Source organism: Oncorhynchus mykiss, chromosome 11 (assembly GCF_013265735.2).
Source record: "Oncorhynchus mykiss isolate Arlee chromosome 11, USDA_OmykA_1.1, whole genome shotgun sequence".
NCBI lineage: Eukaryota > Metazoa > Chordata > Actinopteri > Salmoniformes > Salmonidae > Oncorhynchus > Oncorhynchus mykiss.
Genome location: NC_048575.1, coordinates 10,727,981 through 10,739,844, shown reverse-complemented (window position 1 = coordinate 10,739,844; position 11,864 = coordinate 10,727,981). Strand labels below are relative to the sequence as shown.

General features: G+C 45.5%; 1 protein-coding gene across 10 annotated transcripts in view; it reads left to right on the top strand.

The window, feature by feature from the left end:
* Positions 1-11,864, top strand: part of LOC110535257 (protein 4.1) — a 118,054-nt gene that overhangs the window by 87,987 nt on the left and 18,203 nt on the right. For 9 of the 10 annotated variants that reach the window (XM_036934835.1, XM_036934830.1, XM_036934834.1 and 6 more), the window contains 5 exons: positions 2,502-3,416; positions 5,014-5,133; positions 8,958-9,116; positions 11,351-11,470; positions 11,726-11,818. In XM_036934835.1, the coding sequence (XP_036790730.1) occupies positions 2,502-3,416; positions 5,014-5,133; positions 8,958-9,116; positions 11,351-11,470; positions 11,726-11,818 (1,407 nt within the window). The remainder of the gene's footprint in view (positions 1-2,501; positions 3,417-5,013; positions 5,134-8,957; positions 9,117-11,350; positions 11,471-11,725; positions 11,819-11,864) is intronic. The other variant, XM_036934839.1, reaches the window with a different exon arrangement.

Genomic DNA, 11,864 nt, shown 5'->3' with positions numbered 1-11,864 from the left:
GGGGCAGAACGACAGACTTGCCAGCTCGGGAGTTTTTAACTTGCAACCTTTCGGTTGCTAGTCCACCACTCTAACCACTAGGCTACCCTGCCACTAGGCTACCCTACCTTAACATGTGTGCCTTGTTAAAAGTTAATTTGTGGAATTTCTTTCCTTAATGTATTTGAGCCAATCAGTCGTGTTGTGACAAGGTAGGGGTGAAATACAGAAAACGACCCTATTTGGTAAAAGACCAAGTCCATATTATGGCAAGAACAGCTCAAATAAGTAAAGAGAAATGACAATCCATCATTACTTTAAGACATGGCAAGAACTTTGAAAGTTTCTTCAAGTGCAGTCACAAAAAACATCAAACACTATGATGAAACTTGCTCTCATGAGGACTGTCACAGGATAGGAAGACCCAGAGTTACCTCTGCTACAGTGGATAAGTTCATTAGAGTTACCAGCCTCAGAAATTGCGGCCCAAATAAATGCTTCACAGATGCTTTGCAGAGTTCAAGTAACAGACACATCGCAACATCAATTGTTCAGAGGAGACTGTGTGAATCAGGCCTTCATGGTTCGAATTGCTGCAAAGAACCCACTACTAGAGGACACCAATAAGAAGAAGAGACTTGTTTGGGCCAAGAAACACAAGCAATGGACACTAGACCAGTGAAAATCTGTCCTTTGTCTAATGAGTCAAAATTTTAGATTTTTGGTTCCAACCGCTGTGTCTTTGTGAGAAGCAGAGTAGGTGAACAGATGATCTCCTCATGAGTAGTTCTCACTGTGAAGCATGGAGGAGGAGGTGTGATGGTGTGGGGGTGCTTTGCTGGGTACACTGTCAGTGATTTATTTAGAATTGAAGGCACACTTAACCAGCATGGCTGCCACAGCATTCTGCAGCGATACGCCATCCTATCTGGTTTGCGCTTCCTGGGGCTATCATTTGTTTTTCAACAGGACAATAACCCAACACATCTCCAGGCTGTGTAAGGGCTATTTGACCAAGAAGGGGAGTGATAGAGTGCTGCATCAGATTACCTGGCCTCCACAATCACCTGACCTCAACGCAGTTGAGATGGTTTGGGATGAGTTGGACCGCAGAGTAAAGAAAAAGCAGCCAACAAGTGCTCAGCATATGTGGAAACTCCTTCAAGACTGTTGTAAAAGCATTCCAGGTGACTACCTCATGAAGCTGGTTGAGAGAATGGTTGAGAGCATGCCAAGAGTGTGCAAAGCTGTCATCAAGGCAAAGGGTGGCTACTTTGAAGAAACTTTTTTTGGTTACTACATGATCCATACGTGTTATTTCATAGTTTGGATGTCTTCATTATTATTCTACAATATAGAAAATAGTACAAATAAAGAAAAATCCTTGAATGAGCTATACGGAGAGACCGTTTTTAACAATACACTATTAACTAACAACTGTGATACAATACATGACCAAAAGTATGTGGACACCTGCTCGTCGAACATCTCATTCCCAAATTATGGGCATTAATATGGAGTTGGTGCCCTCTTTGCAGCTATAACAGCCTCTACTCTTCTGGGAAGGCTTTCCACTAGATGTTCAACATTGCTGCAGGGACTTGCATTAGTGAGGTTGGGCACTGATGTTGGGCGATTAGGCCTGGCTCACAGTCTGCGTTCCAATTAATCCCAAAGGTGTTCGATGGGGTTGAGGTCAGGGCTCTGTGAATGCCAGTCAAGTGCTTCCACATCGATTTCAACAAACCATTTCTGTATGGAACTCCCTTTGTGCATGGGGGGCATTGTCATGCTGAAACAGGAAAGGGCCTTCCCCAAACTGTTGCCACAGGTTTGGAAGCACAGAATTGTCTAAAATGTCATTGTATGATGTAGTGTTAAGATTTCCATTCTCTGTATCTAAGGGTTCCGAACCATGAAAAACAGCCACAGACCATTATTCCTCCTCGACCAAACTCGACAGTTGACACGATGCATTGGGGCAGGTAGCGTTCTCCTGGCATCCGCCAAACCCATATTCGTCCGTTGGACTGCCAGATGGTGAAGCGTGATTCATCACCACTTCGTGGCAGAGCCGTTGTTGTTCCTGGACAATTCCACTTCACAATAACAGCACTTACAGTTGACCGGGGCAGTTCTAGCAGTGCAGAAATTTGACGAACTGACTTGTTGGAAAGGTGGCATCCTATGATGGTGCCACGTTGAAGGTCACTGAGATCTTCAGTAAGGCCATTCTACTGCCAATGTTTGTCTATGTAGATTGTATGGCTGTGTGCTCGATGTTATACACCTGTCAGCAACGGGTGTGGATGAAATAGTCGAATCCACTCATTTGAAAGGGCGTCCACATACTTTTGCATATATACATTGTAAATGTTGCTGTCTATGTTCATGCTGTTTATGATCTATGTTCCTTCAAGTCTAAAATGGCTTCCTTATTGCTCTTCTTGGGACTGCCATTGGAAGTCCTACTCCCCCATTGAACTGGCTAACCCCAGTCTTTGTATGTATCTTGTATGTAGGACTCTGACGGGTGGGTAATAGTAAGCAAAGTCCCTCCTAAGGTAGCCGAAAAGAGAAACATTGTCAACTATAAAGTTATGGCCGTCGATAACACTGTGGCTGAAGGAGCGCTCGGCGGCGCCAGTGGTGTCGTTGTCATCAAGGAGTTTGGCAAACCATACGAGAGCTTCAGCAGTGAACTAGCGTCCAAGGCCGAGGAGATGGAGGAGAAGACCTACACCCTGGGCAAATCCTACGACACCATGTCAGGCAAGATCGTCACCATGACGACGCAGGCCAAAGATGGCGGGGAGGCGGCGGTAGCCGTTCCTGCGGTGTTCGCCAGGGAGCTGAAGAGGGCAGCAGACCAATCCACCACCACTGTGAAGATCATCCCGGTGTCGACTGAGTACGAGATGCCAGTGTCGGTCCACTTGAGTCTCCCGCCCATAGAGGGAATCGGACCCCCAATGATCACCATCCAGGAGGCAAGGACCCCCTCTCCATCTGAGGGAATGGGACCCTCCATGATCACCATCCAGGAGGCAAGGACCCCCTCTCCATCTGAGGGAATGGGACCCTCCATGATCACCATCCAGGAGGCCAGGACCCCCTCTCCATCCGAGCCCAGCGACGGTGGCCTGGGCGCCATGCGGACCGTAGTGTCCATCCGATCCAGCCAGGACATCAGTGATGCCGCGAGAGCTGACAGCAGGAAGCAGCTACGGGAGACTTTTCTTCTGGGAGACAGGAGCACCACCCCTGTTGCGCCTCACACACCCCTCTCTCCACGGTCCCCAATGGCCAAGTCCCCAATGGCCAAGTCCCCAATGGCCAAGTCCCCAATGAAGATGCCCAAGCCTCAAATGGTCGATCTGCGTCTGAGCCCCAGCCCTGTGTCCTATCTTTCCAGAACCCCATCGCCCTCCAAAGTGGTAGGATGATATGAACCCCCCCCCCCCAAATACCTGAAACCCCTTCCCCCTTCTCCCTAACCCTCCACTTTATCCTCAAATTACTTCCTCTTCCCCCCCTCTCCCTAACCCCCCGCTTTATCCTCAAGTGACTTCCTCTTCCCCCCTCTCCCTAACCTCCCACTTTATCCTCAAGTTACTCCCCCCCAAACCCCCACTTTATCCTCAAGCCATTTCCGCCCCCCCCCCCTCCCTAAACCCCCACTTTATCCTCAAGCCATTTCCGCCCCCCCCCCCCTCCCTAAACCCCCACTTTATCCGCAAGCCACTTCCGCCCCCCCCCCCCCCTCCCTAAACACCCACTTTATCTTCAAGACACTTCCGCCCCTCCCTAAACCCCCACTTTATCCTCAAGCCCCCCCCCCCCCAAATCCCCACTTTATCCTCAAGCCACTCCCCCCCCCCCCCCCCCCCAAACCCCCACTTTATCCTCAAGCCACTTCCGCCTCCCCCCCAAACCCCCACTTTATCCTCAAGCCACTTCCGCCTCCCCCCCAAACCCCCACTTTATCCTCAAGCCACTTCCGCCTCCCCCCCAAACCCCCACTTTATCCTCAAGCCACTTCCGCCCCAGCCTGTTTGGTCGTCTTATCCACTGCAACAAGGCTGGACCCGGCGCTGTTTTGCACTCGACTGAATGTTCATGAGAATTGCATGGGAGTCTGTTTTTTCTTTCTATAGTCTGCTCTGTTTAGTTGATCCCTTTGCCACTGTATTTGGTGTCATTTGTTATCTGCATGCCTTAACCAAACTTGCTGCTCCATGGGTACTGGCATTTGTTTACCTCTTTCATTTCAATTTGTAAATGAAAATCGTGTTTTGTTTTAAGCTGGTCCCCTAGCTGCTAGCCACACCAAATGAATGCTTTCCACTATGGCTTATGGTACGGTATACTATGGTTGGTATGCCACTGATTGCTTCAGCCCTGCCACTTTTACTTTGACTTCCCTGGGTTTGCGCTCTGACCTCTCTGCAGCTTGATCTGACATGATGATATTGGCCCTATTCATAAGAGGAGACCCTCCGACACACAAGACCCTCATGTCTGTCTCACCTATTGCCTTTATGACTGACATTCTCAAGAGAAAAACAACTCGGGTTCAGTGATTGACATGTCACAGGATGGTGTTTCTACCCATGTGCTCTGTAAAAGAAATGCATTGCTCCGAGTTGCATAGAATAGCACACAAACTGGATTAAAATAGTTGGAAACTAATTTTATGAAACCTTTGTAATTCTTGCATTGTCTTATAGAAGGAAATCAATCTAGGTTGTGATTGACATAATTATTTTTGAATACTTTAGAATAAAATTTGACAAACCCAATTTTCTCAAACCCAATCCTCTAAATTGACCTTTCTTAGCTATCAATCATAACCTCAATTGCTCTTATGAATAATCCCATCCAACCCCCCGTCCCCCGAGCTTGTGTCTGGGCATTGTGTGAAAGACCTGTCTCTTTGTCTCTCCTCCTATGTACGTACAGTATCTAACTGTGTGTGTGTGTCTCTCTTCTACTCCTGTTGTGTTGACTCTCCCCATCTCTCTGTCTGCTCAGCCAAAGCCAACCTTTGAGGAGATGTCCCCGGAGCTCACCGCTCTCTTACAGTCGGCCAGAGATCAGACCAGCACGCGGGTCTGGACTGCTTCGCCTGCCTTTAGTCAGACCGTGTTTAAGGTGGCCTCTTACACCATATAGATAATATACAACTCAACAAACGTGATGACAGCAGTTGTAGTGCATGCATATCTGAGTTGTTAAAAGGATTTTTTTTTAACCTTTTATACAGGTTATCATTGAGATCACATCTCTTTTGCAAAATACCTGTTCAGTATCTGTACTGTTTGTCACTGATGTGTTTGTTGTTGAGGAAATGTTGTCACTGTAGCCACTGTGTTGTCTGTCAGGCTTTTCTGTCCCCTGTCTGTCCGTCCTTCCTGCCGGCCATTAAAACAGTGGACAGGTTTATGAGGAGGAATATTTTGTCTAGACAGAGGCACCACATGGTCCTGGGTCCTTATTGAGGAGGAATGTTTTGTCTAGACAGAGGCACCACATGGTCCTTGGGCCTTATTGAGGAGAAATGGTTTGTCTAGGACCACATGGTCCTGGGGCCTTATTGAGGAGGAATGTTTTGGCTAGACAGAGGCAACACATGGTCCTGGGGCCTTATTGAGGAGTAATGGTTTGTCTAGATAGAGGCACCACATGGTCCTGGGGCCTTATTGAGGAGGAATTGTTTGTCTAGACAGGCACCACATGGTCCTGGGGCCTTATTGAGGAGAAATGGTTTGTCTAGACAGAGGCACCACATGGTCTTGGGGCCTTATTGAGGAGGAATATTTTGTCTAGGCAGAGGCACCACATGGTCCTGGGGCCTTATTGAGGAGGAATGGTTTGTCTAGACAGAGGCACCACATTGTCCTGGGGCCTTATTGAGGAGGAATGTTTTGTCTAGACAGAGGCACCACATTGTCCTGGGGCCTTATTGAGGAGGAATGGTTTGTCTAGACAGAGGCACCACATTGTCCTGGGGCCTTATTGAGGAGGAATGTTTTGTCTAGACAGAGGCACCACATGGTCCTGGGGCCTTATTGAGGAGGAATGTTTTGTCTAGACAGAGGCACCACATTGTCCTGGGGCCTTATTGAGGAGGAATGGTTTGTCTAGACAGAGGCACCACATTGTCCTGGGGCCTTATTGAGGAGGAATGTTTTGTCTAGACAGAGGCACCACATGGTCCTGGGGCCTTATTGAGGAGGAATGTGAGAGTGTTAACCACCCAGCATATTTGATTTTGCAACTCTTCTCCACCTTTAGGTCATTTTGATACCCGAAAGTGGGGAACAAAGCAATCATCCAATGCACAGCATGTTAAATGATTTAAACATGCATTCAGAAAGATCACATCGGTACTAACATATGAAGTAACCCTTCCCTACTGTATGGAAGCAGATTCTAGGTCATCCACCCAGAGTGGCTGAAAACTTGCTTTGGTGATGAAATTTCACTTCCTTATGATCTAAAAATATATTTTTTTGCCAAAAGACAAATATAATTATTCACGTTCTAAATCGTTCAGTGTGGACTTTTCCTCTAACATCCAATAATAAGCACCAAGATCTGTTGACATGGAGGTGCAGGTTTCTTATAACTGTTGACATGGAGGTGCAGGTTTCTTATAACTGTTGACATAGAGGTGCAGGTTTCTTATAACTGTTGACATAGAGGTGCAGGTTTCTTATAACTGTTGACATAGAGGTGCAGGTTTCTTATAACTGTTGACATAGAGGTGCAGGTTTCTTATAACTGTTGACATGGAGATGCAGGTTTCTTATAACTGTTGACATGGAGGTGCAGGTTTCTTATAACAACAGTTGACATAGAGGTGCAGGTTTCTTATAACAACTGTTGACATAGAGGTGCAGGTTTCTTATAACAACTGTTGACATAGAGGTGCAGGTTTCTTATAACTGTTGACATAGAGGTGCAGGTTTCTTATAACTGTTGACATGGAGGTGCAGGTTTCTTATAACAACTGTTGACATAGAGGTGCAGGTTTCTTATAACAACTGTTGACATAGAGGTGCAGGTTTCTTATAACTGTTGACATAGAGGTGCAGGTTTCTTATAACTGTTGACATGGAGGTGCAGGTTTCTTATAACTGTTGACATGGAGGTGCCGGTTTCTTATAACTGTTGACATGGAGGTGCCGGTTTCTTATAACTGTTGACATGGAGGTGCAGGTTTCTTATAACAACTGTTGACATAGAGGTGCAGGTTTCTTATAACTGTTGACATGGAGGTGCAGGTTTCTTATAACAACTGTTGACATAGAGGTGCAGGTTTCTTATAACTGTTGACATGGAGGTGCCGGTTTCTTATAACTGTTGACATGGAGGTGCAGGTTTCTTATAACAACTGTTGACATAGAGGTGCAGGTTTCTTATAACAACTGTTGACATAGAGGTGCAGGTTTCTTATAACAACTGTTGACATAGAGGTGCAGGTTTCTTATAACTGTTGACATGGAGGTGCAGGTTTCTTATAACAACAGTTGACAGAGGTGCAGGTTTCTTATAACTGTTGACATAGAGGTGCAGGTTTCTTATAACTGTTGACATGGAGGTGCCGGTTTCTTATAACTGTTGACATGGAGGTGCAGGTTTCTTATAACAACTGTTGACATGGAGGTGCAGGTTTCTTATAACAACTGTTGACATAGAGGTGCAGGTTTCTTATAACAACTGTTGACATGGAGGTGCAGGTTTCTTATAACTGTTGACATAGAGGTACAGGTTTCTTATAACAACTGTTGACATAGAGGTGCAGGTTTCTTATAACTGTTGACATAGAGGTGCAGGTTTCTTATAACTGTTGACATAGAGGTGCAGGTTTCTTATAACAACAGTTGACATAGAGGTGCAGGTTTCTTATAACAACTGTTGACATAGAGGTGCAGGTTTCTTATAACAACAGTTGACAGAGGTGCAAGTTTCTTATAACTGTTGACATGGAGGTGCAGGTTTCTTATAACAACTGTTGACATAGAGGTGCAGGTTTCTTATAACAACAGTTGACAGAGGTGCAAGTTTCTTATAACTGTTGACATAGAGGTGCAGGTTTCTTATAACTGTTGACATAGAGGTGCCGGTTTCTTATAACTGTTGACATGGAGGTGCAGGTTTCTTATAACTGTTGACATGGAGGTGCAGGTTTCTTATAACAACTGTTGACATAGAGGTACAGGTTTCTTATAACTGTTGACATAGAGGTGCAGGTTTCTTATAACAACTGTTGCGGATTTTATATCTTGTGGTTGTCTTCAAAGTTGTTTCCGAGGGTCGCAAAAAAAGATAAATTATCATGACACGAGCTGAGTTAAATGTAAAAGGCTTTGAAAATGAAAAGCTTGGTATACACTCAGTGCTCCGTTGAAATTTATAGAGATATGCTTGTTTTTTGTGAGAGATCTTCTAATAATAACAGGAATTTCAGATTAAAATAAAGTGTACACTAAAATATGAAAATACTACATGTCATGTCTCAAAATCAATATCTATCTTACCTCTATATTGCTCTATGTCCTGCGGATTCGAGAAGAAAGATGACCAGTTCAGGGAGAAAGTGAGCCTGTCAGGTAGCCAATAGCCTTAATTCTTGCACGGCATCCAGCCTAGCTGACACAATGCAGTTTTCCTGATTTTTGACCCCTTTCTTCCCTCTGGCCTCCCTAATCTTAGCCATCTGACAACGGTAAAAACTCCAATGACTTTTGAATGGATTATGATAGAGACATGAGGTTTGGACCATTGGTTTTTCTTAGAGGACTATCTGCACGATTAACATTAGTTTACTCATTGGTCAAAATAGGTGTTTTTGATTGGACACCCTACAGATTCATGTTATTTTTTAATCCGCTTCCATACTACTGTAGATTCAATCCATTTTGAAGGTTCAAGAAGACTGTTGGTTATGTCTTGTTTGTTTTCTTTGTTAGACAACAGAGAAGGTGGAGCGGATCGTGCTGCAGACAGAGGTGGTATCTTCCCAACAAGAAAAGGACCAGGACCAGCCTGAGTTGAAGTTGGCACAGCCAGAACAGTCTGACCACCAGCCTGACAACATGGAGAACCAGGCAGAGCATCAGACTGAGCAGGTAGAGACAGACTCACTGGAAGGGATAGAGGACGATAGGCCTCAGTCCGTGCTGGGGTTTACAGGGCTGAGCATGCATGATGACCACTCTGACGACTCAGACACGCCAAGCGACACTAGTGACGCCACTAGCGTAGCCTCGGCGGGGCCGGCCCTGACTGCCGCAGCCAAGGCCGCCGTGGACAAGGCTATAGGGGCGGCGGTGAAGCAGGCGGAGGCCGAGGAGAAAACTCCAGCCCCAGGCTTGGGTGGAAGCCTAGGCCTTGGGCTGGACAGTCAGTCAGAGGGAGAGGAGTCAGCAGGGTCAGTCTCAGAGGAGGAAGCGGAGAAGGAGAACAGCCAAGACTGGAGAGGGTGCTTCGTGCCCCCCTCCCCCGTACACACCTCTCCTATTGGAGCGTCCTGGCAGAGTCTCAGTGGGGAGGTAGCTGCTGCAAGGGCTCACTCGGAGGTAACACCCCAAAGAGCCCCAAAATGTTCCCTAGTTGCCCCATTGACCTGTAGTACCTCTCCATAAGTACCCCCCTAAACTATCCTTAACTGTCCTTCCTACTTGCCTACAATAGCACTGGAAAAGCTACCCCCGTCTCATATTCCTTGTTGCCCATGCTATTTAGAAAGTGCTCAATCTGTTGCAGTCTTGCCTTCCCATTCCCCTGTAATATCACTGGAAAGATTCTCCCCAAATGATCCCAATCTTGGCCTCCCATTAGCTAGTAGTGCCAATAAGCAGGAAGCATGCAATTTATCCCAATCTTGGCCGTATTACCACAGAATCAGCTACCCAACTCCCCCAGTCCTGACCCTCCTCTTTGCCAATAGTAGCAGTCAGCCAGCCTGTGCTGCTGTGTGTTCAGTGATGTGCAGGTGGGAGACTGTCCTTTTCCCTGTTTCCTGTCCCTGTTTCTGCCCACTGGGTTTTCTATTGGAAAGCATGACCTTGGCCAGGCAGGCTGTACATACTGTATCTATCAGCCAGGGAGGTATTGAAAACGGTTGAAGATTGCATAGAGGGACTTTGCATAGAGGGACTTCTTACGTGTGTGATTGTGTGTATGCAGGCCTGTGTTTTTTTCACACAGCGCCACTATAAACACTATAATATTTTCGAGCTGCACATATACACACAGTATCATAGTGGAAACAGTTTATTTCTTCCTGACTTGTTGTTGCTTTATTTCCTCAATGTTCAGATACACTGAGTATCTTAAAACATTAAGAACACCTTCCTAATATTCAGTTGCTAGAAGGCTTTAACCCGTCTCCTCCCCTTCATCTACACTGATCGAAGTGGATTTAATAAGTGACATCAATAAGGGATCATCGCTTTCACCTGGATTCACCTGGTCAGTCTATGTCATGGAAAGAGCAGCTGTTTTTAATGTTTTACTCAGTGTAGTTTACCTTTGTGGCAATCATGAGCAGCAATGAATTAGAATATTTTATGGACACACGTCTATGAGAAGCACAGATTGAATAGATAGCGGTCTGTTGCAGGGTTATTGTCTATTGGTCCACAGACGTTTTGAATTATGTGAACCATTTCAGTTTATAAATACAATCCTACCAGGTAGACCCATTTGGCTTCCTTCTAAATGAATGAATATGCTGCCACAATCTCACATAAGACTTACTCTGTGGTGAACTGTGATGAATTCTTAATGAATGGTCCAGGATGATGCACTAAGTGTCGTAGCCTCTTTCATCATAAATAAATAAAAAAACAACTATTTATTTTATAACAACATCTCTGCTATTTGCTTTTGGGATTTTATGTTATCATTTTGATTTGATTCATTTTGATAATTTTAGAGGAGAGAGAGGATGGTCCTCATGAACAGCCAGTCCTTCAGTACTTTCCCTTTCCTATTTATATGACCTTTCAATTCATTCATTAATTGCTTGTGTGTCCTGTAGACAGACGGTGACAATGTAATTGTGTGCGAGCATGCAAACGTGATTGCCTGTGTGTGTGCATAAATAAATATAAGGGTGAAATCTCATTTTCTGCACCCTTTTCATTTCTCCCTCTCCCTCTCTATCCTTTTCTCTCTCTCTCGCTCTCCCTCTCTCTATCCCTCTTTCTCTATCCATGTCTTTATTTCTCTGTTTCTATCTCTCTCTCCCTCTCTCTATTTCTCTCTCTATCCCTCCCTCTTTCACTCTCTGTATCTATCCCACTTGCTCTCACTCTGTCCTTCTCCATCTCTCTCTCTCTCTATCCCTCTATCTCAGTTGTCTGTGCTGGAGGCTCCAGAGGTCCTGACCTTCAACAGGGCAGACGTGGTGGATGTGACCCAGGAGGTCCCTGTAATACACACGGAAATGAAAACTGTCACATACCAGTCACTAGAGGTAAAGGCCCTCTCGTCAGACTTATGTCTCATGCTCTATTCTGGATATTCTCATATACTCCAATGTGTATATTTTTGACCTGGGTAGTGTTCATTAGGGCACACAATGGAAAATGTTGTAAAACTCTAATTGCAACAAAAAACCTCCAAGTGGTTCCTCCGTTTTTCAGTCCGTTTTACAACATTTGGTGCCTAAGGAATACGACCCTGTTATTCCATCCAATTGAGATGATGAATTGTGTCTATGTTGTTCCAGGCTGACGCTGATCCCGAGGCGGGGGTGTTGATGAGCGCCCAGACCATCACCTCAGACACCACCAGCACCACCACAACCACACATATCACCAAGGTATTTACTACCTGACCTCAACTCAGGGGGGTGCCACTGTCATTCA